The sequence below is a fragment of the Coniophora puteana genome, assembly GCF_000271625.1.
Source record: "Coniophora puteana RWD-64-598 SS2 unplaced genomic scaffold CONPUscaffold_10, whole genome shotgun sequence".
In the NCBI taxonomy this organism is placed as follows: Eukaryota; Fungi; Basidiomycota; class Agaricomycetes; order Boletales; family Coniophoraceae; genus Coniophora; species Coniophora puteana.
The window spans coordinates 1,397,636-1,422,681 of record NW_006913062.1 but is presented as its reverse complement, the minus strand read 5'-3'; the positions used below and the strand labels follow the sequence as shown (position 1 = coordinate 1,422,681).

Here is a 25,046-nt window from a genome sequence, read left to right as displayed (position 1 = left end):
GATCTACACGTTTGAGCGAGGGATGAAAGATCCTTTTGGGAGGAGACATAATGGGCGATGTTGAGCACAACCTCAGTGATGAGTAGAGCGCGATGCATTGCGAGCCTCGTCCAAGGGAGTAAGAGTTAAAGACAGAGACAAGGTACTATCTGTGTTCAGATCAGTGGAGTAGTTATAGGGAAGACCCTCGAATCATAGACCATATCAAGGTTGTGCAAGAGGAAGAGGTGAGTCAACTTAGAAAGGATAGTGTCGAAGCTTGCCGCACGGAGGCCGCTCGGAGTGGTGCAATTTAAATCACTCCAACCCCATTCTCTTCCTCTCTGGTTCTTCTATGAGCATTATATGAGGGTGCTCATTCAAATTCAAGGGTGGCCAACCTGCATTCGACGGAGGTTCTTGGAAGGGCACCAGTATGAACTTGAATAAGTAGCACACCTTGACATTCCAGGTGGTGGACTGCCATTTGAGGCTGGTACGGATTTCGTCATCTGGGTAAGAAGCGAGCACAAGACCGCGGCTTCAGTTTGTTGTTCCAAGTTCTCTTCCTATAGTCTTCGAGAAGTCCAAGTGTCCATATAGATCTTGAGGTGATCGGAAGATAGACAAGTTCGCAAAGGCCGCGACGACGCAAGGAAAGGCAAGAGGCACGGTTGAAGTACGCGTGTCTGGAAAACAGGGGCAATCACATTTGTCGATGCTCGTGGGAAAGCGCGATCAACCTGAGGGCCAATTGCAAAGACAAACATCCGCCTCCGCTCAGTACTTCTCTCGGGAGAACGACGGTTCGCCGTCACGCGCGTCACGCTCCTCCCGCGCGGCCGTTGCCGAAACCGTCGTCGGGCGACGGTTTCGCGGCTCAGGGGCTCGTCACCGCCGGATCACGCTCGATCATGCTCGCTCGCGAGCTTGTGCCCGCGCCCCCGGGTCGCGTAGCTTGGAGATCGCCCAGCCCCTTCCCATCTTTGTAGCTAGGTTATAGTTAGGCTATCATGCGGGCAACCGCTCTCTGTTACTAGTTTGTTACTTATCAATAGAAACTTTGCTACTAGCTGAGATATCCTAAAACCGGAAAATAAGCAGATCTTACTGCTTTTTTCGAACTTATGTGTGATTTGTTGGTGTATTGGAGCTGCTGTATTGCTCACATGTATGCAGAAACTACATAGCAAGTGCATGGGAGGCTCGGTACATGCGTTGGGTGGGACAGGGTGATAGCAACAGGAGGGGATTCGAAAGCAAGCAAACGACTCACCCAGCAATGCCGCCGAAACTGTCATCCGCAGGGTCAAACTGTCGTTCTAAGGGTCCAAACTGTCGTCCTGCAGTGTGCGAAGCCCTTCGCAGTCAATTTTGGCGGGGAATTGAGGGAGGCTGGGCATAATTTGCGGGCACTGCGAAGTGGGCGGACGACAGTTCTCGCTTGGAGAACTGACCTGTCACATCCCCTGTGCTTCGAAAACGCCGTCGCGTAACCGCGACGGATCAAGCCAGAGGCTGTTGCTTCGTGTTCTCAACTCGATGCGTGAGCTCGTGCTCAAAATCCAGCAAGGTACCACTCACCTTGCCCTCTCAATCTTCATTCTCCTCCTCAGCCCTCGACGTCTCTCAACGCGCCCGGTGAGTCCTTCCCGAGTGTCTTGTGTCGCGCTCCGCGCGCTCTTCTGCGCATGCGGGAGAGGAGGTTGTGCCTCCGTGTGTCAGATCGCGGGCTTGGCGCGTCGCTTGTCGAGCCGAGGAAGGCTGCTGTACTTCCGGCAGCGCGGCGCTAGTGGGTGCTGGTCGCCCTCCTTGAGGCTCCTTGAGGCGACGTGCGTCGGCGTGCGTCGGCTGTCCGCAACGTCGACGTCGGCAGCGCGTGTTGGGCGCGTCGAGCGCGTCGCTCGGTCATCGTGGTCGAAGGCGGGAGCAGGAGCGCGAACGAGAGCGGGCGAGCGTGCTGAGTCCGCTTCGGCTCGGCCCTGGCATCCGGAATCCGCTCGCGCGCAACAGGGGCACGGTCACGCGTGACGTTCGTGACGCGAACCGTCGTCCTGCGCGGGTGAAACCCCACTTCAGCTTCAGTCCTCGCCGGCCCTCGCGTTCGCACGTTACATTGGTAAGGACGTCAGACGATATGGTCAGGTCACCTAGCCAACCCTTTGATACCCAGTACTCTTATCTGCAAGAATCTACTCAGCGTGCTGAACCTCGATGTCCGCCATTACCTTGAAAAACCCGACAAGTTCTTCCGATTCTTCTCGCCCTGGGTGACTCTTACTGGCCCCTCCCCGACAACGTTCCAGCACTGGGGAAATCGCTGTGGGTATACTTACTCCCTAACCAGCTGGATAAGGTGGCTCTGGGTGGATATGTTACTGCCAAGGCCCCAGGGCCCATTCAACAAAGTGATGTCACTCGTCGCCGGTGGAACGCGACCCTGTTGACTTGGAGACTCTACCCCACATCCCAAAGACATAAAAACGGTATCTTTTGTACGTTCATCTCCTCCTTCTATCTCCTCCCCTCACTAAATCCTCAGAAGAAACTCGATTTTGACCTCGTTTACCTGTGAACTCGGAAAACGTACCATCACCATGCACTGCGCCCTGCTCATCGCCGAAATCTCGCGGACCATCTCCGAGCACCAACCATCCGACCGCGACCGCGACCGTGCCTCGCTTGCACTCACTTGCAAGGTCATGTCGGAGCCTGTGCTCGATGCGCTATGGGCGACTCTACCCTGTGTCGCACCATTGTTGTTTTGCCTTCCTCCAGGAGCTATTGTGGAGAAGTTGAATAAGAAAAAGACGAGAGCAGTACGTTCACTCCTTGCGTTTCCGCGGAGTACTTCTCGCCATTAGATTTATTAATGCCAATTTTTTCAATTTATTAATGCCAATTTTTTCAGACGTACACACTTCGCCGTGCCCTTCTCCCATCCGACTGGGATCGCCTCCTGCTCTACACCCGCCGCGTTGTCACATTCCACCATATTAATGGCTTTGGCCACACCTTGAACAATATTCCTGGTATCCCAGACGGAAAACGTCCGACTCATCTGGGGGTCGACGGGACCGTCCTTTGTATGCTGGGCACGCCTCCGCCGGGAATCTCCGTCCCCGAGGTCTTCCCTCGCGTGAGGAACGTCTGGTGGGCCGATGCTCCTTCAGGCTCAGCCCCGTTCTTGAAAGTCCTTCTTGGACCCGCCGTCGAGAACGTGAATATTAGAGCAGATCCGGCGGTCGGAGAAAGTGAGATGGATGAACTCGCAGGCGTCGTCGCGACGCTCGGTCAAGCATGTCCACTTGTGCGGCGGTTTATCTGGGAAGAACTCCTGCACTCATCTGCCAGAGACGATTTCTTGCTCTCACCGGTGAGGAAGGCGCAGATAGATGCATTCTCGTCTGCTGTCAGAGGCTGGGATCGACTCGAGCACCTCCGATGCGGTCAGCTCGACGGCAAAGCACTCTCCCACCTCGCGACCTTGCCTGCGCTCCGGCACCTCACAATCGCCGTCGGTCCGCCGTGGCAAGCGAAGTACAACAAGGAACTCAAGTTGGGTGCACGCCCTTTCCCCGCGCTCGTGAACCTGGAGTTAGATGCCACCAATCACACCTTCGACTCGATCATCCACTTCTTCTCTCAATTTTCCCGAAACTGCCGACTGTCCGTCACTAGATTCCGCGCCACTGCCACTCACGCATCCGCCAAGTCTGTCCTCGACCTGTGCGAAGCGCTCGAAGCTCGTATATTCGTCGACAGTTTACGTGAAGTAGACTTCTTCGAGGAAGAAGCCCCGACGGATCCGTCCTGGGTGCTCGACGCTGAGCACCTCGAGCCACTCGGCTGCTTCAAGTACCTCGAGAGCCTGGTAGTTGAGACGGGGCGCCGCGTCGACGTTACCAACAGGGCGATGATGTGCGCTGGGATGGCCTGGCCTTTCCTACACACTACCGTGATTAACAAGGACCGCGGGTGGCGCGTTGAGCATCCCAGCGTATCGTTACCGGGTTTACGGGCGCTACTGCTTACAGCTCCGAGACTCACGAACCTTGCGGTGGCGGTCGAGACGACCAGGCCAATGGGGATCCTAGAGCAACAGCGTGCCCTGCGCTGGATCAACGTCGCTCAGCAAGGACCTCGGGAACCTGACATTGATCTTCTCGATTCAAAAATCGAGAAAAAGGACATGGGGCGGATATCTTTCTTGCTGGCGGTTCTTTTCCCTCATATTGGTGGAGATTTCGATGCCGGCTCGGAGGATGGATACGGATTCCGGGCGTGGGATGCCGACGACAATGGTCAAGAGCCCGAATTCGGTGGGGTGTCGAAGCCGGAGGCGAAGCGGCAAAGGAATCGATGGAGAGTGGTCGCTGGCATGATGCTGGAGCATCAGACGGCCTTGCAATGGGAAATATACGAGAAGGTGATAAGACGATATTTGGCTCAAGGAGGGGCGAACAAGTAATTATAGAATATACTGGTGTACATGATATATAACGTTTTCCAAAGAAGAATTGCATTTGTATAGTTATACGAGAAGTATTAGCCCAGCGCGTTGAGGTTGCCTTGCTGACGCGACGTGACGCGTCGCGCCGGGTCGCGTCTCGCCGCTCCGTTTTTTTTTTGCCACCCGCCACCTTGTATCTTCGTACGCTTCTCTTCGCTTGTACACCATGCACCGCGCTCTTCTCATACTCGACGTTCTACATCGCATCGTGGCCTTCCAACCAACCAACAGCGATCGCATAACCTTCGCGCTTACGTGCCGCAAATTTTCCGATCCCGCCCTCGACAATCTCTGGTCAAAATTACCAAGCATTGTTCCACTTCTACTATGCTTTCCGGACGGCGTTCTGGGAAAAAACATTCCCGCAAATGGAACTCAAGTGGTATGTCTTCCACTAATACTTCTTTGAGCTTCACATTGATGCTCAATTTTCATCATCGAACGCGCCATGTACCCTCGGACTCAATGGTAGATGTACACCCTTCAGCGCATGCCGCTCCCCGATGATTGGGTACGCCCTCTACTCTATAGCCGTCGAATCGTCATTCTGCTGGGGATATGCGGGCAAGAAGTTCATCTCGAAGAGACCCCTGGCAGTGTCCCGCGTGTTTTTCTGCAAGTCAGCACGGCCCTACTCCATGTGTTGTCCCTTCCTCCACCCAGTGTCTCTCTTCGAGGAGTTTTTCCTCGCCTGAAGATGATCTCGTGGTCCTTGAGCAGCTCTTTTCTTCACAACTTCTTCCTCAAATCCCTTCTTGCGATCGGGATAGAGCACCTTCAGATCAAGATTGACTGTCCGCCACTACGGTACCCAGAAAGTTTTCAAGAGCTTCTTGCTATCACCGCATCGCTTGCACAAAATTGTCATCATATGAAGGAATTCGTATGGGAAGATCACCAGCATTTGACGTTGATGAACCCCCTGCCGGCTCGAGAAGCCCAAAGAGAGGCTTTATCCCGCGCCATATCTACGTGGCCGCACTTGAACCACCTCATTTGCTGCACTTCACTTACACCCTCCACATTCCGACATGTTTCCCAGATGCGACACCTGCGAAATCTTACGCTGTATGTCTCCCCCACCGACAGCTTGAAAGAAGCGTCCGAGGACTCATTTCCTGGTCTCAAGATGCTACACCTCACTGCCGCACCACAAGAAACTCTCGGTGTGGTGGCGCACTTCTTGCAGAGCATGCCACCTTCCATCCTCCTCTCCATCGACATGTTCAGAGCAGACTCATCGTCCTCTTCTGCGTCTTCGCTCAACTCGCTTCTCGCCGCAGTTGCCCAAAGGCTTGTCCCAACTCAGTTGCGTGAACTGGCCGTTCACGAGACATTTCAGAATGTTCCTGGTACCTGGTCAATGGGCTCCTCAGACATCAAACAACTTAGTGGTTTCATGGAGCTACATCTCTTGAAGATTGACACGAGACGTACGGTACTGTTGGACGAACCCACTCTGCTTGCCGTGGTGAAGACCCTTCCAAAGCTGAAGTTCCTCAGCCTTAACCCAAGTCAAGGCTGGGGCGTACTGAAGCCTGGAGTAACACTGAGCGGGCTGCGCAGGCTCGTTTCTCACCTCCCATTCCTAACCCATCTTATGCTCGCAGTCGATACACAAGGCCCACCTGATCTATCCGAATTTTCATGTTCCCACCAAAAAGGGCTGATACTCGTCGACTTGCTTGATTCTCGCATCCATGAAGATAACATACAGACTACGGCTGTGTTTCTCAAAGGCCTATTTCCGGGACTGAAGGGAGGCGCCGAGAATGGATCACATCTTGTCTTCAAGGCATGGGATGTCCCCACGATCACATACGTAGTTGGCCCAGGTGAAGACGGGGAGAAGTATCGTGAGCGATGGAAGCACGTAGAAAGACTGATGGGACCTAGCCTCGAGGCTAGCAGATAAGCTTGAGAGAGGAGCGGCAAGACGTGCTTTGTTGTGTTCTTAGCTAATACAACCGAGGCACAACGTTCAGTATATATATACGTTGGCTACAGAATATAGTAAACCTATCTCAACGCATTATTGGAATAATGTTCGCATGCCGCTCGCATCATGACATGTTATTGTTATCACATAGATTCCGAGTTTTATCTACGTATATAATCCTGTCAAAGCTAGTCAAGATCTTCACGCGATTGCCCTTCGAGCACCCTGCCCTCGCCTAGACAGGCGCGCTGTGTCGTTGTCGCGAGCGACCCCGTATTTCTACACGCATAAGGTCTCGGTAACTACTCATCACTACCAGACGCTGTACTTCCCACCGAACCGGTTCTCTTTTGCCTCCTGACATCGCGCATTACGTCCATGGCATCCTCAATCTGCCTCCACCTTGATGGCTGCAGCTCTGTATCTTCGTCATCGTTATCCTCACTATCCAGTGGACTATCATCCAAGGACCAGACACTAAAGTATTCCAGAGTAGGGAAGACATCGGTAAGGAACGCTGCAACATGGAGAATATCGTTCGTGCCCGCTCGCGAGTCCAGCAAATTGAGAGTGAAGTTGAGATTGGTAACACGCGCAATTTCTGGGATGCCATTCTCGACGATTACTTTGATGGTGTCCCCTTCTGGATATTGTCTCCGTGTATCAAGCGCAATGGAAAGGTAGCTCAGGTCTCGAAGACGAGACAAAAGCTTGGGCAAAATCTGTAATGTGGTGAGTGGGCAGGTTCGCCATCCACAACGTTCGTTGATGCCCAGACTCTCGAGCTTGGGCAATGCGTCCGCAATTGCAAGCAAACCATTGTCGTCGAGTAAAACGCGTCTTCCCGAGTCAATATCAAGACTTGTCAGCGCGCCAAAACTGAAAAGTGGACGGAGGGCGTTATAACCTAGGGCTAACCGCTCTCTATCCGACTGAGGTGCGTCCGTGTAAAACTCCATGATATGGAGCTTGTGGAGGCTAGTGTGATCGCAGTGCCTCGAGAGTGTCTCCATGAATGCAGCAACACCAGCATCGACAGTCATCTCCGCAACCACGAAGATGTCCTCCGGTGACGCAACAATCAGCTCCAAGAAGTGTGCAACATCCGTCAAGGACTGATGAGAATGAGTCAAGAGGGATAATCCATGGACAACGGAGAACATGTTGAGCTGGGGCTCGCGATGAACAGGTAGAATGGCCGGTATAGTGAGCCCGAGATATTCGAGTGAGTTCAGCGACGAAAGATGCAATAAGGCGTCGGCATTCAGGGTAGGGCACTCTAAATGAGCGAGATTTCCCCACGCGTATACACAGTTTGAAAATGCTTCAGCGATATCGTCGGTCAGCACAGTGTCCAGGCTGTCCCCCCACTGCAGATAGGATAAGGAAGGAAATAATTGCCCGAGAGTGGCAACAAGACTGAGCATGCGTACATCCATAATCTCAGCATACACCGTGAGGTGCCTGATAGAAGGATTTCCAGTGATCAGGAGGCGCATGAACGAAAGGGTATCGTGAGCAGTATCATCATACCAGCCCAGCTGGCGCAACCTAGGGAAGAGTGGGCGAGAGTCCGGGGGTTTACATAGAACCTGAAAGATTGAGACATCGATCCTCTGGTTCACTAATAATTGGTGTTCTGAATGGCTTGTTGAAGTAGCCTCTGTTGAAAGATGGAGAGTCGTGACCCGGCGAGCATATCCAAAGAAGATATCCCAGTCTGCAGTGGTGAAGTGACGCTTGAACGTGTAGAGAACCGTCTAAAAAGAAGTGAGAACGATGTGTAAATCTAATTAGAGTCATACACACTGCGGTTCCACGTCTGTCATCTCGGAGCCCAGCTTCAACTTGGACGAGGTCGGATGGTAAACATCGAAGCAATGGAATGAAGGAGTCTAATTCCGACCAAAGGACGTCGAGTGTTGGTTCACGAAAAGCCCTACATACGCAGCAGAGTGATGAAAGATCCTTGTTTAGCTTAATGTGGTTTGCGATATTGTGGACAACCTCGCTGATGAGTAAGGCATGATGCATGGGTGGATGTTATGGGTGAATCGATAAATGACAGACAATCAACTTTGACACGATTCCTTGGAAAATGCGTGAGAAAGGGAAGTAAAGGACTGTGCCCGAAAGGCACCGCTGCACCGAATCCACGTGGACCTCATACAAACGGCTTTGTGAATGAGTGCATCATGATGGTGTCGTCTTCAACTTATCCACTCTGCAGATACATCGCCAGTATAATATGCTCCGTGCGATAAAATGGGCATGCTGATACACGAAGCTTGTGCGGCCTGAACCAAGGTTACATCGACCAAGAATTGGATTATAGAAAAAGCTGTGGCTTCCAGGATTAATGGTGTGACCGCGGGAGACATCGCGAGCGCCGTCCGCAGAGCGTCTGCGTTCAGCTGCATTGTGAGATGGGTCCAGGGCCTCACAACATTTGCAAGTGCGCGGACAAGGCCCTCGCTGAACTCGGCTTCGCTGCTCCAGCCAAAGCTGATAAGACGAGGACATCTTTGGCCGAGTACAGCCAGCAGGGTGATAGCGGCGATGTCGATAAATTTGGTGCAAATAGTAATGTGGGCTATGGACGGTCCAAGTATGTTGAAGAGGATAGGCATGGCTTCGTGAGGTGCATTGCGCCATCTTAGCATGTGCAGTTTGGGAAAGAGGCGGACAACGGGTAGCTGGGAAAGCATCATGAGGAGTACATGATCAATTGTATGCTAAAACTTGGTACGTCACTAAGATTTGGAGCATTCAATTCCCTCTAGACACACGGCTCGACGGGAGTACTTCAACAAGGTGTCCCAGTCGGCAGGGGTGAAAGGGCGAGTAAGGGTCCATTTCTGTTGACGGCGATGTAAGGTAAAGGCATGTACATGCCAAAGAGAAGCTTACTGCCATCATATTGGCTTCATGTGCGTCTAACGAGATGAGACCATGAGGGAGACAACGAAGCAAAGGAATGAACGCTTCCAGCGTGTGCCACAGAGCATCGAGTGCGGCTGAATAACTGGCTGACTAAGGCGAGAGCTAAAAGGTCTCTCTTGGCCTAAACATTGTGTGCAATTCGGAAGACAATCTCGTCAAGATGGAGAGCGGGAGGCGTAATGCGATGATCGTTGGACCTGGTGTTATCTGTGAGTGCGGCGTAGACTGGCGTAGACGCGCATCGCGACGCGCTTTTCTATGCCCGATGCGGCGAGTCGCGGGAAACAACGGAGCTTGAACGGAGCAGTGGCCCAGGCGCTTGTAGAGTAAACACTTCAAGCTGGCCGCAATTCGCCATCGTTGAAACGCGATTGATCACAAGAAAGCCAAGTGAATTCTTACCCACTCATCTGAATGTTGAACAACTGCTCATTATAAAGCGAGAACACAGCCGCTCGCAAGCCAACCCCAAGATCGACACGTACCAGCCCACGGCGGCACACCTCAGCTGCTCAGCCATCAAATTCTATTCGTGCCAACATGCTGCTGGATCCGTAAAGGTTTTTTTTTATGTTTCCACACATTCTGTGACAATGTTGCCTCTGGTGCAATATAACAGGGTAGCCAACACTACATAATGCAAACGAGTAAATTTGTTTACCACCTACCATCATAGCTTTGCCCCGTTGCTCTCCTCAACCTGGATTACGATCTTTCCAAACTGTTTCTCCTTGCTTAAAAATTCGAATCCCTCTTCTGCCTTTGAAATCCCACGCAAAATGTGGCTCACGACGGGAACAATGCGGTGCTCGCCTACAAAGCAAGTCGCAGCGGCAAGATCGGCGCGCGATCCCGCCGTTGAGCCTAAACCGCAAGAAGACTTAGTTAATAGTAAGATTTCGAGGACGTGGAATAGACACGGACCTATTAGACGCTAACGTCGCAGCACTTGTTTCATTGTGAATGTGATTTTTGAGGCGCCTGTCCTACGTTCGACAACGTTCAATCTTCATGAGGCGGAAGGAAGAATGATACGTACATGCCGTAGCACACAATCACACCTCCTGGCTTCGTGCAAGCGAGTGTCTGATGCAGACAATCCGTCCTTTATACTGACGCTCAAATGAGTGGCCGATAGGATGCGACCAGCTAGGACCAGCCATAAGAAATCGTTCCAGACAGTCAAGAAAGCAGCCTGCGAGGTTGGTACTTGCTTGAAAGGTTGGCGAATTAGGAAAAGAGCATGCCGTATGTCAATGGGCGCTTGAACGAAATGAACTTGCGAGCAAGCTGCCTCAAACGTAAGCAATTGTTGAACAAGGTAGATTCCGGGAGGACAAAGACCTGGCCAGATCTTCAAGTACACGCACTAAATAGATCCCCAGTTTGTAAGACAACCAGAAACTCTAACACTTCATTCAATCCGAATTCCTCGCTGAGCATAACTTTTCCGAAAGTCCAAAGCCGGGCCACAGTTAATAGCAGCCCCACAGCTCCAGATTCATTCGCTAGCTCACCTTTTCCTGACTCCTAGCTTGACACATGCTCTCCATTTCTCGCTTCACCTCTGACCACCACTCCGCTTGCGTGCCGGCGTCATCGTGGGTCGGGTTTTGTACTTACCAGTAGTCAAAGTATCGAAAGCTGGGGAAGAGATTGGATAGAAATTCTGCAATAGCGTTCATGATGCGAGCGCCTGCACCGATTCTGGAATCAAGTAGGCCAAGCTTGAAGGCAGGGACCATGGTACGTGGGTTCGAGCGCACTCACAAGTTCAATACGTTGAATGAGAAGTCTGCGGAGGGCTCTACACGAGGCACACCCGGTGGGTACGCCAGGAAGTCTATTTCTTCCTCAGTGCACTCAGCGCTGAATGCGATGGACTATGTCTGCAGGTCTGGCAGGCGCGCGATGAGTCCGCGGAGAACGCGCATGGTGGCGCGTGGGCGAGTCCGCCAGCCGGCGCTCTCGTTGATCTTCAGCGCGGCGAGCCTGAGCTTCAGCATGACGTCCACAAGCTCGAACAAGTCGATGTTGGTGCCGCCCTCAATTTAGGCATCAGCAAACGTGCAAGATGCACTCGCTGATGAGCCTGTCAATGGGCCCGTCAATGTGGAGAGAGAGAAAATAAAATGGAGCTATCTGAGAACACCGGGCACACGTTGCGACCTGTCGCGACGCACTGTTTAAATTCCGACGTGGCGAGTCTCGGAGAAAACAATTAACATGACCTAAACTGCACTAGACGTTTCCTGAAAAGCCTGTCATCAACGTAGACAAATGTGATGACTGATCATACTCAGTAGAGCGTCCATGTTCACTCGAGAACGTATAGACAGAGATAATATTATGACTAACCGTCACATAGTTGCCGATTATTCGTCCACTTTGCCTTCTCCTGCTCCCTCACCTGCCATATGACGTCCATCGCTGCCCATACGTCCGTCCACCTTTGGCCCTGTTCATCTGCGTCACCAAACTCCGAGTGTTTCGTATTCCACGATAAGGAAGTATCCGTGTTAGGCAAAAAGTCCGAGAGAAATGCCGCGACAACGAGCGTGGAATTCAAGTCGATCCGCGAGTCCAACAGATTGAGCGAGGTTAACGTGGAGGTCGCCCGAGCGGACTGCACTGCAAGTGCCCTATTGGCTTCGGCAACTGCGCTCATGGTGAGCGGCTGAGTCTCGGCGTCGACTGCGAGTGCGAGGGTTTCTATGCTGGCGAGACGGGCTATAAGCTGGCGGATGCCGACTAATGTCACTTGCGAACGAGTTCTCCACGCATAGCCGGAGTTGAAATGGAGCATTTTGAGATCGGGGAAGCTGCCTGCCATTTCGAGGAGGGCGTTGTCATCGAGAAGTATGTTCCGGTGGGTGTCGATTTCGAGGCGTGTAAGGTTACGGAAGCGAGACAAAGGGCCAAGGGTTGCGTAGCTAAGAGCCAGACCCCCCTCGATAACCGAGGATCTATCATAGTTTTCTGAAACACGCAGGGAGGTAAGGGTGTCCTTGTTGCAGTGCTCTGTGACTGCAGTGAGCAGCTCGGTGAGCGCGAGTTCTGTTGTTGTATCCGCAGAAAAATCCAGGCTCGACGGGGAGATTGCTATCTTGCTGATAAACTTAGCGATGATGGCTAGGGAGGCACGTGGGGGGCTGCTCAAGGCAAGCGCGGTAAGAGCGGGAAAGGCGGGGCGGTTGATCGCTAGAGTGCGAGTCTCGGGGGAAGAGTGAGCCAGGGTACATGTGATGTCGCGGAGGTAGCTTGAGGACGAAAGTTGTAACAAAGCAGTCTGATGAAGTGCAGGGCACGACAAGGATGTAAGTCTCTTCCATGCACATGCCACGCTAGAAAATGCCTGGTCGGTGTAATTAGAGGGCAATGAGCGGGGAAGTAGCGGTGCGCCCGTCCATTTAAAGTGCTGCATGGATGGGCACAAATCTCCTAGGATAGCAACAAGACTCAAGGCCTCTTGATCAGAAATCGAGAATGCGAATGAAGACATATCCAAGTGAGTTACGGATGGGCTAAGCATGGCACGAAACAGAGAGTAAGTCCCTTGGCCAGATCGCTTTTTCCACGTCAGACGGCACAACCGAGGGAAGAGACGGGAAACTGGAGGGACGCTAAGGACGGTGAAGAGAGCCCCGTCAATTGTAATACTCGTGAGCTCTACGCGCTGCCCGTCAAGTCTAATGGAGAAACCCTTGAATGATTTTGAAGTCCATGTCAAGGACACAACGCGACGAGCATATTTAACCAGTGTTTGCCAATCAGCAGTGGTGAATGGGCGTTCGAGGGATAAGAACTATCAAGGTAACATGAGACAGCAGATACCTTCAGTCATAAGGAGACATACCAATGTGTTGTCTTCGACAATCCCTCCGACAAGATTGGATGGGAGACATTGCAGCAAAGGAATGAAGGAGTCCAAATTTGACCACAGAACGTCGAGCGCTGGCTCGCTGAGGGCCCGAGAGACTCTTGCCAGTGAAGCAATGTCCTTCTTGGCTTCTACATAGGTAGCTATGTTGAAGATGACCTCGTTGATGGATAGGGCACGGTGGGTGGATAACATTGGCTGAGAGCTGCTGGAGGTGCCGGTGATGGCCCTATTGCGACGCGTCCACAGGCGCGTCACGAACCGCGTTGTTGAGCGCATCAGACCCGTGAGAGGATACACCAAGATATGGCATAGCCCCTATCTAGAGCAACTACTCTTTGCTTGCGCTTGAGCGACACTCGAGAAGCTGGTTCCCTTCATGAAATCTTTGGGAGAAATTAGACAGAAAGCACAAACAAAATAAATATTCAAACTATCTGTCAGGAAATAAGCCCACCCGAGGGAACCTCTAGATTGACCTGCGAGCAGATCTGCCAGCCTCTTGACGGGTTGACGCTAAGGGTTTTAATATACTTATATCGTAAGCTGCTTCGGGCCAGATCAAGGAGACAGATTTTGAGCGTTGTGTTTTGTGTGAATCTGATAAGTGGGCGGAGCATGGCGTAGGTCAGTGTGAGGAGCTTGGTGGGTTCATCGTGGAAGGTGGACTCTCTGATACGCCAAGACGAAAGGTTTTGAGGGACGCAGCGAGCTGAGATGGCCGAGCAGAGTCCGCCTAGCGCTGGTCGCGTAGTTATATCCGCGATCAGGTTGCACACGGTGAGGGAGACGTAGATATTGTTGATGAAAACTGATATGTCTACCAAAGATTTCTTGCTGCTCAGGTCCGTTGACGTTCGATCCTTTGGTTCGCTGTCTTCCAGGTGATCTTGTTGTAGACAGGAATAAACGTGGATAACGATTCCAGGTCCGCCTCAAGTATTAGAACTTGAACTGCTGCTTGCTTGACGCTGAAACCCTGAAACGCCTTTCGCCTTTGCGTGACTTGAAAGTGATGGTGAACACTCTCCATGGCCCGCTTCCAGTGACGGCTGAATTTTACTCTCAATCATTTCCCATCATCATGGACCTCACCCTGACCAGAGACTCTGAGCATCCAGTGCTGGCTCGCTGATACATATGGCCCGACATTTTCGGGCGGACGCCGAAAGGTCCCTGTCAGAGTTGCCGTGGCATGCAGCATTAAGGATGATTTCCTTTATTTCAATACGGTGCGTGGAGTGATCAAGTTCGCGAAATGACAAGACATGAAAGGTTTGATAAATGTTGCTGGCCCAGGAGCAGGCCTAGGCAGGCGGTGGGAAGCTTGCTTAGATAGGGGCTAAATGACCTGAAATGTCAAATGTGGTTTACGTCAGGGGTGTTTCTCCGCGGCTCTGTTACTGAGCAGACTCGACTGAGCCCGAACAGATCCTTGACCAACTTTCTCCCTTTGTCTCCTTCTCCTCTTTCTCCTCTCCTGCTACTCAAAAAGACACTCGTTTGTCGCCGCTCAGGCGAAACAAACAGTCTATCATCCTTCCTGAACACTCATACACCTCACACGCTGGCATACACGACCCCACCCCCACCACGAGGAGGTCATGATACAGATATGTCGTGCAGAGGATGGAGAGAGTTATCAGGTGTGTTTGTCGTCTTATCATGGAAGGTGAAAGACTCAAGACGTCTCCCTACGTGCAGGTCAATGCCACTCTCAGAGATATCGAGAGGTAAGCAGTCTAATTCATTCGGCTGCCTTTGTACGGCCACTGACGGAAGTTTATCCATTGGGCGCATCCGTCTCACGGATTGTCATTTTCAACTTCAGAATTGGAAGCCTTGAGATCTTCCTCAGCCAGGAAACCGGCGTCGACCCTGAAGCCATCCTTGCCTATCTCACCGACGGGACGCGGCTCCGGACGGACAACGTGCGGGAACTTGTGGGCGCTCAGGACCAGGTGAGTATTGCCATCGTTGACACCTAAAAATATGTGAAGACCAACGCAATCTTTCTTGCTCCGTGACTCGGCTAGACCATCTATGTCTTCAACAAGTACTATCTCGACATCGACCTCGACCATGTCCTCCAGAGCTTACGCGTCGCTCCACCTCTCCAGCTGCCCATCGAAGGTAGGCGCTACTCAGACCCATATCCACCGCATATTCAGACAATATAATCCACGACAGAGAATATCGCCGCCACTCCACCCTTCCGTCCTGCCACCCTCGCCTCCACCTACCTCGCCACCGCACAAACGCACACCGACGGCACTGCGCACATCCTCTCCGCCCTGCACCGGCAGCACGCGGCGCTCAGGCTTGCGGCTGCGACGCTGGAGCGGCACGTCCTTGCGCTCGCGGACGTGTTCGACGCGCTCGCGGGACCCGTACGGGAGGAGCTCGCGCGCCAGGCGCGCTTGCTCGCTGGCGTGACAGGGGACTTGGAGCTGGTGAAGCGGGTGAGGGTGCACGCGGAGTTTATGAGCGTGACGACGCGGAAAGCGATCGAGGACGGGGGCGAGGTGCGCACGCTGGGGCATTACGTGAGCGAGCAGAAGATGCAGCAGGTTGCGGCGGGGTGTAGAAGGACGCATGGTGCGTGGCTTATCGACTTTTTACCCGGTACCCCGGGTCGACGTCAGATGGAATTGACGAGGCGTTGTATGTAGAGGAGTTCAAGAAACAGTTCGAGGATGCCGAGCGGGCAGTAGGCCAGCTGAGCGAGGGGACAGACGAAGTTCGTGCGGCGGCGACTCATGTCGAGTGCGTGTTTTTTCTCCTGTTTCTGTTTTACTCTCTTATTCAGTTCTATTACTCGAGCAGTTACGTGAACGATGCAGAAACCGCCGCTCGGCGCGCGAAGGAGATCCTCGAGCGGATGGCGGAATCCGCGGGTACCCTGGACAGTAAGTCTTCTTTGCCAGTCGTACTTCCACTTCAACCAACCTGTGTGAGCTAACAAAGCTACAAAAAAACAGATCCGGCGACGGCGTCCGAGTCCGTTCTCCAAGGTGCGTCTGCGACCTCTTGACACATGGAGCCAATCCTAACGCGATGCAAACGCAGAGCTCAAACACCTCGACGCTGCGCTCCGGAAGGAGGTGGAGGCGATTACGGAAGCTAAGGTCTGTCTGTCCCACTTCGTTTTTTCCTTCACTACCTTTATTCTCTCCACGTGAATCCATCCTCACACTCACCTTCCTTGGACAACAGAATGCATACACCTCCCAGTCCATCTCCGCACTCCGCCAGATCTCGTCGCTCAACGTGCACCTCACCGAGCTGCCAAACGCGCTCACGGCGCTACAGAGCAAGTTCCGGGGCAAGAACAGCTTTTCGCACATCCAGCGGCTGCACGGGATGGTGTATGCGTACGGTGCGACGGTCGTGGAGGTTGTTAGGAGGAAAGAGTTTGGTTAGTGTTTCTTGCTGACTTTGGTCATGAGAGAAGGAGGATGGAGGACTGATCAAGCGAGCAGAGAACTTCTTTTATCAGAGGGCGCAGAGTATAATGGAGGTCATGGCGAAGCTCACGTACGTTCTTCTCCATCTATCGTCCACAGGCCATGTCACTGAATTACACGTATCTCCTTTCTCACCTGCATACATCCAACGTTTGACCTCCACCTCTTGTTTGATCTCATGTACGAGCAGCTCAAACGAACGCAAGCGCCGGCAGATCTACCGCGGCGAAGTGCACGGCCAGCTGCCGTTCGACCTCAGAGGGATGGACGGCACCGTGCCCGGGGTGGAGATCTCGACGCCCGCACGGCAGGACGCGCCGTACAACCTCGAGCGCGAGGATGTGGAGGGTACGTTCAACTCCCTCCTCTTCCTCTTCCTCCCTCCGTCGCAGTGACCGCCCGTACTGACGCATGATCGTGGACGCACAGCGCTACTGCAGATGCTCCAGGACCTAGAAGACTTTGCATACCAGAGCGGGGATGAGGGCGCGTTCACGAGTGTGCGGGATACCAAGGACGCGTTGGAGAAGCTGGTGCACAAGATGGACAATCTTGGAGGGAACTTCGATCGGATTGCGGAGCGGTCGTGTGAGTTTTTTTCTACCGTATAACCTGCCTTCGTATGGTGCGTTCTGACAGAACACTTGGCCGTGTTAGTGCTTTCGGCTTCAAGGTTGGGTTCTTCGCGAAGACGGTGTACGTGGGTCTCATCGTATCTGACACGGACCTTCCCTCTGATCAGCAAGCGTTTCTGTTACGACAGTGACAGAAGAGGATGAGCAGGTGTTCCAAGAATTAGCTATACAGCTACAAGATGCACAAGATGCCCTGGTTCGGCAAGAGGCATGCATGCAGGAGGAGCGGGACGCACACAAGGCCGACATCCGCCATCTGCACAACCAGCTGGATGATGCAGAAAACGCAGTCGAGCGAGAGCGAGAGCGCGCCGACATATTGGAACGCGAACTCCACCAGGCGCGCGCGCAGATCGAGTCCGAGACGTCGGCACGGCGCGTGCTGGAGCGACGACATGAGGAGCAGCTCACGGACGTCGATACGCAGCGCAAGGGCCTGCAGGAGGCATTGGCGGACGCGACGGAACAGGCACGCGTCGCCGAGCTGCTCAGGCAGGAGCTCGCGTCGGTTCGCGTGCAGGATGAAGAGGTCAAGGTCCTGGAAGCACGTAACGCGGCGCGTGTCGAGCAGCTGCTGGAGGAGCAGGCCGCGCACCTGGCCCTGCTCGAGGAGACACGCGCCAAGGGCGAGTCGCTCGAGGCGCAGATCCAGGCCGCGCGGGACGAGAGCGCGGAGGTGAAGCGTGTTTTGCGCGAGACGGATGCGGACCGGGATCGCCTCTTGCGTGCGCAGGCCAGCGAGCACGATAGAATCATGCGCGACCACCGTGCGGAGGCGGACGGTGACCGCGCGGTACTGGAGCACCAGTTCTCGGAGCTGCGGGCCCAATTTGCAGACGCACAGGCGGCAGCGAAGGAGGCACGGGCCCAGGCGGAGATCGGGGGCGCGGACGCGATCGGGCTCAGAGAGGAGCTGCAGCGCGTGGAGCACGAGCTGAGGGAGGCGCGGCACGTCGAACGCATTCTACGCGAGGACATTCGCGCGGGGAGGGCGTCGCAGTCCGCGTTCGAGCAAAGCGTCGAGGAGAGCAGCCGCCAGGTCGCGCAGTTCCTCGAGGTCGCGATTGCATTCCGCAACTCGCACGTTAAGGCACAGACGATCGCGCAGGCCGCGCAGCAGCACCCCGGGGCGGCGTCCAAGCTGCAGTCGCAGAGCATGCTCGAGTCCACCACGCTGCCGTCTTCGTTCCCGCGCCAGACGAATGGGATCATGGGCAGTGTTACGGTCGAGGAACCAGAGCCGATCGACCCGTCGGACCCTCCCGCCGCTTTGGAGACGTTGCGTGCCTTTGACCACGACCACTTCCTCGAGGTGATCACGAAGACGGGCTCGATCATCCGCAAGTGGCAGAAACAATGCAAGGAGTACCGCGAGCGCGCAAAGGGAAAGATTTCTTTCCGCAACTTTGGCAAGGGCGACCTCGCCCTGTTCCTGCCTACGCGCAATTCGGTGTCGAAACCTTGGGCGGCGTTCAATGGTATGTCTGTTTAGCTGTGTGTTTGAATCCCGGGATATTGGCTGCTGACCGCTCCTGCTTTTGGATCACCTGGGCCCTGAACTATTCTCCGATGGTTTCCCCGCTCGTGTGGCTGGTCGTGCCTTAATTACAATAGTGTCGTTCCCCCACTATTTCCTCCAGGCAACCGGGCATCTCGCTGAGCAGCTGAAGACGCGCGAATGGATCGTCGCCCGGATTACGTCCATAACGGAGCGTGTCGTCGACCACAAGGTACGTGCTAATTAGCACTAGCTCGCCCGGTGGTGCCTGTCTAACTATAGTTTTCCATTCTTTAGGACCCAAGTAGTAATCCTTATGGGCTGGGTGATGGCGTCAAATACTACATGCTTGAGGTGGAGGATTGGACGCAGTCCAGTCAGTTGAACAAGCGTCGGGTTACGTCTCGGAAAACATCTGGGTTGTCGGATTTGGGCTTTGAGCCAAAGCCAATCTCTTCTTCACCTCCTACTGCCGGTTCTCGTGACAACACTCCTATACCGCCAGCGCCGCCGCAGTCTGAGGTTGAGAACGCATTCAGCGTAACGGTCCCACCGACTTCCCACCTGTTCCCCGTCCGTGCCCGATCAAATTCAAACTCAAGTGCGGGCCCTTCGTCACTATCACGCCTGCTTGCACAGGCACCCGCAGATAGTCCGAGCTCGGTGGAAGCAGACTCTCCCGCAAAGGACTTGCCCGCTGTAATGCAGGATGAAACACCAACACCACCTCCAGAAGCTGCTCCAACACCCTCTCCTCCCTCTACTTCCACCGTCCGTCCACCTCCGCCCTCGCCAACTGTTCCCATCGTGCACCAGAACCCACCGAGTGTCCCATCCCCCTTGCGGCCCGGCTCGCGCGCATCTCGTGCCTCTGTATCGTCCAAATTCTCAGGTGGGCGCCTCCCACCAATCGGCACAGCGTCCGCCGCAGGAGCCGCGAAGGCTGCGCCAACAACCGCCCTGACGGAGTATACTTTACCCTCCTCCCCGCCTCAGACTGCTTCCCCGCGCTCCCCGCGCTCAGCCGCTGTGTCTGTTTCAATCCAGAGCAGCAGCGGATCAGCAAATGCAAATGGAATGGGCGCGGGGACCGGTACCGGTACCGACACAGGAAAGACCTCTGGCTCCGGTTCAGGCGCCAGCACCGGCGATGGCGATTCCAAGACGCGCGGGCCGCCGTCCCCACGAGACTCGATTTCGGAGGCGATGTCGAACGTCCTGATGAGCGACGCGCCGGGCGTGCGCAGGCGGACGAGCTCTTACCATGTCCCGCGGGCGACGTCTCCGCTCGCAGGGTTGAGCTCCAGCCCGCAGAAGCCGTCCACGGCGGCCAGCACGCTCGCGTCATTCGCCAACAGCTGGGGCATGTCGTTCGGGCGCAGGAAGCGAAACACAGCTGATATGTCGGCGTCGCTGACGGGGCAGCACGGTCGAGACAGCTCGGCACACTCGAGTCGGAGTCCGATGAAGGGCAGTAATGGTGCTGACGCTGGTACCGAGCGCGAGCCCATGGCCGCTGACCTCTTGCGACGAGTGTAACCAGGGTCTGATGAGTTTTGATATTGTGATCTTTTTTTCTTACTGCTAGGTAATCAACAGATCGAATAGATGTCCCCATCTCTCGTTGTGTTCCACCACAGTTCCATCTACTCCTCGCTCAATATTTTGAGTTTATCATTCCTTGTTGTCGTTGCTTTGCTATTAAATGAATCGAGTTGAATTGCAGAATTCCTGTCAGGTTATGCCTGGTGAAGCGTCGGTGTATTGGTGCCTGATCTGAGCGTTTTGAGACATTTGGGAAGACGGCCAGCGCGTCGGCGTCAAATTACCTACCGTTCATGATGAACTAAATCATAAAACCTCCTCTGCAGCGCCGCCACCTGCCACGCATCGAGGCTCAGTACTCAGTCCGAGTCTGGCTAAGTCTGGCTCGCAGTGGCGGAATACTTCCGGTATGGTCTAATTTTTGTCTGTTCAGTCTCACTGAAAATGCTCTTGTTTGTTCAGTTTTCCGACAAGTACTTGACAAGTACACTCTGGATGGTCCGAGCCTACGAACAGCCGTATATTGCCATGTTTTTGTTTGGGAACCGGAGTCTGTATCCCGGCATCCCGGCAAAACTGGAGAAGTTTCCCCAGATTTTACCATGTATGGCATGTGAAGCACTTTTTTGTCGATCAGCTGCTCTTCCGCAATCAAAACGAGGCGAGTCCGCTGCGATCGGGCACGCTAGATCCCAGGCACCGAGTCGCTCTGGCTCCATCTTCATTGTTCACTGAGCCTCTGCCTGCCTCTGCGTCCTCCCCCCAACGGACACTTTGTTTACACCAGCCATGTGCCAGGCTTCGGCGTACCTTGGGAAAAACACGTCTCGGGCGGTCAGCTGGTCCCCCATGTCCGTTCCTGTCAAGCTAGCGCCTCAGCCAAGGAAATTGCATACTGAACGCAGAGGCGTGCGGGGCCAAGTCCAGGGACTCGAGGCAACGCCTGGGCAGGGCGCGATATCATGTCCTTCTGCGAAACGAAGCAGCAGAAAAGCGTATAAAACATGCTCGTTTTTCGGCTTGATCCCTCAGCTGGTTCTTCAGCCGTGCTTCCTTCGCCTCCCCAGGAGCTTCCTTCGTTCTCTTCGTAGCCATGGGTGCTGGTGCCGCAACAGCTGCTCCTACCGAGGTCTCCTTCGCTCACCTCATCGACCCCAACAGGAAGTGGTACAACAACAGGCGGTACGTCGTTGCGTTCGCGTTTCTGAATTTCCTCTGGGTTGTTGATTTTTCTTTTTGGCATAGGTTGATTGCCCTTCATGCGTGGATCGTCCTCCTGCTCATCACCTCGTCGACCAACGGTTATGACGGAAGTATGATGAACGGTCTCCAGTCCCTCGACCAATGGCGGGTTGCTTTCAATAACCCCTCTGGTGGTATGCTTGGTCTCCTCAATGCTATCCAGGTACGTCCTCTACTTGATCATTTTAGCGGATCGCGCATGACTAAACGTGTTGTCACAAGAACATCGGCGGTCTCGCCGGCTACCCCTTCGCCCCATACGTCTCAGATGGTATTGGCCGTCGCAAGACGGTGTGGCTCGGTGCGACCATCATGCTGATCGCTACGGCGCTCCAGACCGCATCCCAGTCTGTCGGCATGTTCATCGGCGCTCGCTTCCTCATCGGCTTTGGCCTGACGTTCGCTGCCAACGCTGCACCTCTGCTGGTCACCGAGGTCGCCTACCCCGCCTACCGTGCTCCTCTTACGTCGTTGTACAACTCGCTCTGGTACTCTGGTTCTATTATGTGAGTGTAAATTTCTCTTGATCTTTTCGCACGACTAAATGTTACGGTGTGCGTACCAGTGCTGCATGGGTTACCTACGGTACTTTCCGCATCAACTCGACGTGGGCATGGCGTGTTCCCTCCCTTCTCCAGGGTCTTCCCTCGATTCTCCAATTTGTCCTCGTCTTGTTCGCTCCCGAGTCCCCTCGTTGGCTCGTCAACAAGGGCCGTGAGGCCGAGGCCCTCAAAGTCCTCGCCTACTACCACGCCGACGGCAACGACCAAGATCCCCTCGTGCAATACGAGTTTGAGGAGATCAAGGCCGCCATCGTCTTCGACCGCGAAGTTTCGCACAACGTCGGCTGGAAGTCGCTCGTCGCCACCCCGGGCAACCGCAAACGCATGCGCATCATCGTCGCCCTCGCCTTCTTCTCCCAGTGGTCCGGTAACGGTCTCGTCTCGTACTACCTCAACCGGGTCTTCGACCTCATTGGCATCACCGGCTCGAGCACACAGCTCCTCATCAATGGCATTCTACAGATCTGGAACCTGTTCTGGGCCGTCGGCGCCGCGTTCTGCGCGGACCGTCTCGGGCGCCGTTTCCTCTTCTTGACTTCGGCGGCGGGAATGCTCCTGTTCTACATGGCGCAGGCCATCTGCTTCGCGCAGTACTCCAAGACGGAGGCGCCCGCGGCGGGCCACGCCGTCATCGGGTTCATCTTCCTCTTCTACGCCGCGTACGACCTCGCGTTCACACCGCTCATCGTGTCGTACACGGTCGAAATTCTGCCGTTCCAGCTGCGCTCCAAGGGCTTCAACATCTTCAACTTCGTCATCTCGCTTGCGCTCATCTTCAACCAGTACGTCAACCCAATCGCGCTCGATGCTCTTGGCTGGAAGTACTATGTGAGTGCCATCTCTATTCGCTGGGAGCAAGGTAGCAGTCAATACTAAGTGTATGAATTTTTTTAGCTCGTCTACGTCTGCTGGCTCGCTGTCGAAGCCGTCTACCTGTACATCTTCCTCATCGAGACCAAGAACCGCACGCTCGAGGAGACCGCCGCGCTCTTCGACGGCGAGGAGAAGCTCGAGCAGATCAAGCACGAGGCCGAGGTACACGAGCGCCGCGAGGACAACTCACCCGCCGACGAAAAGGGCGAGTACGCATGATCGAGCCTGCTCCCCCTTTCTCTTTCTCTCTCTCCCTCGCTCGCTTTTGTCTTTCATTCTATCGGGGTTTTGGGGTGGCTCAGGGCTCACCGCTGTTGTATCATCATATCCCATATACCGTAGTAAGTTCTTTTCTCGCAGCGCCAGATGCTCGAGGTTTTGTGGAACACGAGCTTAGTCGCCTTCTCAGCTTATACAGTACCGTACGCTACGAGCACGACTATTACACGAATGTACGTTTTCATACGACAATACATTTTCCTCCGCCCTCAAACCACTGAGCAAACCCGCGATGAATTCATTGGCTTCTCCCGGCGCATGCTCGGTGCGGCGTGCATGCCCTGCCCTTGATGACCTCGATCGAGATGCGTCCTCAGCGTGTGTAGCTGTCAAACCCGCAGCGCCCGGAATGGCCCGGAGTTGACGACTTCCCAGCTTACGGTCTCCCACGCGGTCAAGTAGGGCTTGTCTCCCCAGAGCGGGGCAAGGAAGTCGACATCGGGGGTATGTAAGTGTGATCACCAGGAACTATGTCGACCGGGATGCATCGAGCAGTTTCCTTCATTTTGCCTTTGCAAGCTCGATGGCCCGATTCTGTGCGGCCGTTGGACGCGATGGGTGCATCGTGGCAGGAACCATTGTCGACTAACTATTTAGTACTGGTTGTGGACCTTGTCGACCCCCCAGGACAGGATCATCACACGCCTGCCAGTGCCATCATCCTTTTCCCCTGATTCTCCATCAATGCTTATTCTGCAGCTAACGAAGAGCAGGTCGCGCTCTTGAGGCCATTTCCGTTGAACAACGCACGAGAGGGGGACCTAGGAACCACTCAGTTGCTGTAGGCTGCTGTCGTAGGCACATTGTTCCTGACATATGCACGCAAAACGGCACGCATTGAAAAAAGATCGCTCGTCATTCAATCACATCCACAAATAGCGCTGCCCATGCCGGGCACGTCACCGAGGCCAACGGTGTTTTATTGTGCATTTTGATCTTGTGTACGCTGCCGTGACTAGTGTAGGTCGTCGGATCTTGCTCCCCGAAACCGCCTTCCGAAGCACCGGAGCGAGCGGCTGGCTGTGGTATGTGCAGAAATGAACTCGCTTGTAGGCTTCTTCCCGACGTCCGACGTCCAAGATTAAATCGCTGACGTCGTTCTGCACGGCGCTAGACGACCAGACTCTTCTTTAGTCTCCAGCCGAGCGGCGGAAGAAGCGTCGAAGCAGAGCTTGGACTCATCGCCGCCCATGATGGCAGACAAGAACATCAATCTCTCTGAGGCGAGGCAAGCAGCTCCAACGTAACCAACGGTGTTTCATGTGTTACGTGTCATCAGGGCGGGGATCGTGCGTTTTGAGTCACCAGCTGAACCTCAATCTATACCCCAATGAACCTGGCCGCTCTACGACACTGTGCTGCCCATCGCAAGGGGAAATCTCGGAGACCGTCCAGGCTCTGAAACGGTTAGATCCGCGGCCATTTTTAGCCTCTGTGACCATGTGGAATGCATCTGGAGAGGCGGTGAGTCCGGTGTGCAAGAATGAACGGTGCAAAAATACGCAGAATGCAGGAGAACGCGGGGGAGCGCGGGGAAGGACTCTGGGGAAGCGCCTGCGTCAATCAGAGAGGGGAGCATGGCCGGAAAAGGCAAGTTGTTCGGGGCGCATCCCGACGGCGGACCTAGACACGAGCGTCGGGGGCAAACGACGTGGGGAGCATGTGCTAGCATGTGCGGGAGGAGTCTGGG

The 25,046-nt window shown here is 54.3% G+C and overlaps 6 protein-coding genes across 6 annotated transcripts; 4 read left to right on the top strand and 2 right to left on the bottom strand.

Annotated features, from left to right (window-relative positions):
* Nucleotides 1–2,458: 2,458 nt before the first annotated feature.
* On the top strand, nucleotides 2,459–4,450 carry CONPUDRAFT_145743 (uncharacterized protein; the record flags this gene model as incomplete). Its single annotated transcript, XM_007773389.1, has 3 exons — nucleotides 2,459–2,474; nucleotides 2,525–2,798; nucleotides 2,891–4,450. Exons 2-3 carry the CDS (start codon nucleotides 2,577–2,579, stop codon nucleotides 4,448–4,450), a joined length of 1,782 nt encoding a protein of 593 aa, XP_007771579.1. The 5' UTR covers nucleotides 2,459–2,474; nucleotides 2,525–2,576.
* A 1,084-nt stretch (nucleotides 4,451–5,534) lies between these two features.
* On the top strand, nucleotides 5,535–6,407 carry CONPUDRAFT_156543 (uncharacterized protein; the record flags this gene model as incomplete). The annotated part of the gene is made up of 1 exon (XM_007773388.1): nucleotides 5,535–6,407. The coding sequence occupies one exon, from the start codon at nucleotides 5,535–5,537 to the stop codon at nucleotides 6,405–6,407; it is 873 nt and encodes a 290-aa protein (XP_007771578.1).
* A 326-nt stretch (nucleotides 6,408–6,733) lies between these two features.
* On the bottom strand, nucleotides 6,734–9,061 carry CONPUDRAFT_156542 (uncharacterized protein; the record flags this gene model as incomplete). Its single annotated transcript, XM_007773387.1, has 2 exons — nucleotides 6,734–8,191; nucleotides 8,801–9,061. 2 exons carry the CDS (start codon nucleotides 9,059–9,061, stop codon nucleotides 6,734–6,736), a joined length of 1,719 nt encoding a protein of 572 aa, XP_007771577.1.
* A 2,554-nt stretch (nucleotides 9,062–11,615) lies between these two features.
* On the bottom strand, nucleotides 11,616–13,533 carry CONPUDRAFT_145742 (uncharacterized protein; the record flags this gene model as incomplete). Its single annotated transcript, XM_007773386.1, has 3 exons — nucleotides 11,616–11,635; nucleotides 11,733–13,179; nucleotides 13,231–13,533. 3 exons carry the CDS (start codon nucleotides 13,531–13,533, stop codon nucleotides 11,616–11,618), a joined length of 1,770 nt encoding a protein of 589 aa, XP_007771576.1.
* Nucleotides 13,534–14,858: 1,325 nt separating this feature from the next.
* On the top strand, nucleotides 14,859–20,560 carry CONPUDRAFT_138782 (uncharacterized protein; the record flags this gene model as incomplete). The annotated part of the gene is made up of 18 exons (XM_007773385.1): nucleotides 14,859–14,900; nucleotides 14,959–14,987; nucleotides 15,086–15,215; nucleotides 15,291–15,387; nucleotides 15,445–15,852; nucleotides 15,927–16,020; nucleotides 16,081–16,163; nucleotides 16,236–16,268; nucleotides 16,324–16,382; nucleotides 16,471–16,672; nucleotides 16,737–16,791; nucleotides 16,912–17,069; nucleotides 17,151–17,309; nucleotides 17,379–17,417; nucleotides 17,485–18,834; nucleotides 18,971–19,086; nucleotides 19,152–19,517; nucleotides 19,563–20,560. 18 exons carry the CDS (start codon nucleotides 14,859–14,861, stop codon nucleotides 20,391–20,393), a joined length of 4,251 nt encoding a protein of 1,416 aa, XP_007771575.1. The 3' UTR covers nucleotides 20,394–20,560.
* A 932-nt stretch (nucleotides 20,561–21,492) lies between these two features.
* Nucleotides 21,493–23,381, top strand: CONPUDRAFT_108517 (hexose transporter; the record flags this gene model as incomplete). The annotated part of the gene is made up of 5 exons (XM_007773384.1): nucleotides 21,493–21,581; nucleotides 21,645–21,804; nucleotides 21,864–22,147; nucleotides 22,207–23,032; nucleotides 23,099–23,381. 5 exons carry the CDS (start codon nucleotides 21,493–21,495, stop codon nucleotides 23,294–23,296), a joined length of 1,557 nt encoding a protein of 518 aa, XP_007771574.1. The 3' UTR covers nucleotides 23,297–23,381.
* Nucleotides 23,382–25,046: the final 1,665 nt, after the last annotated feature.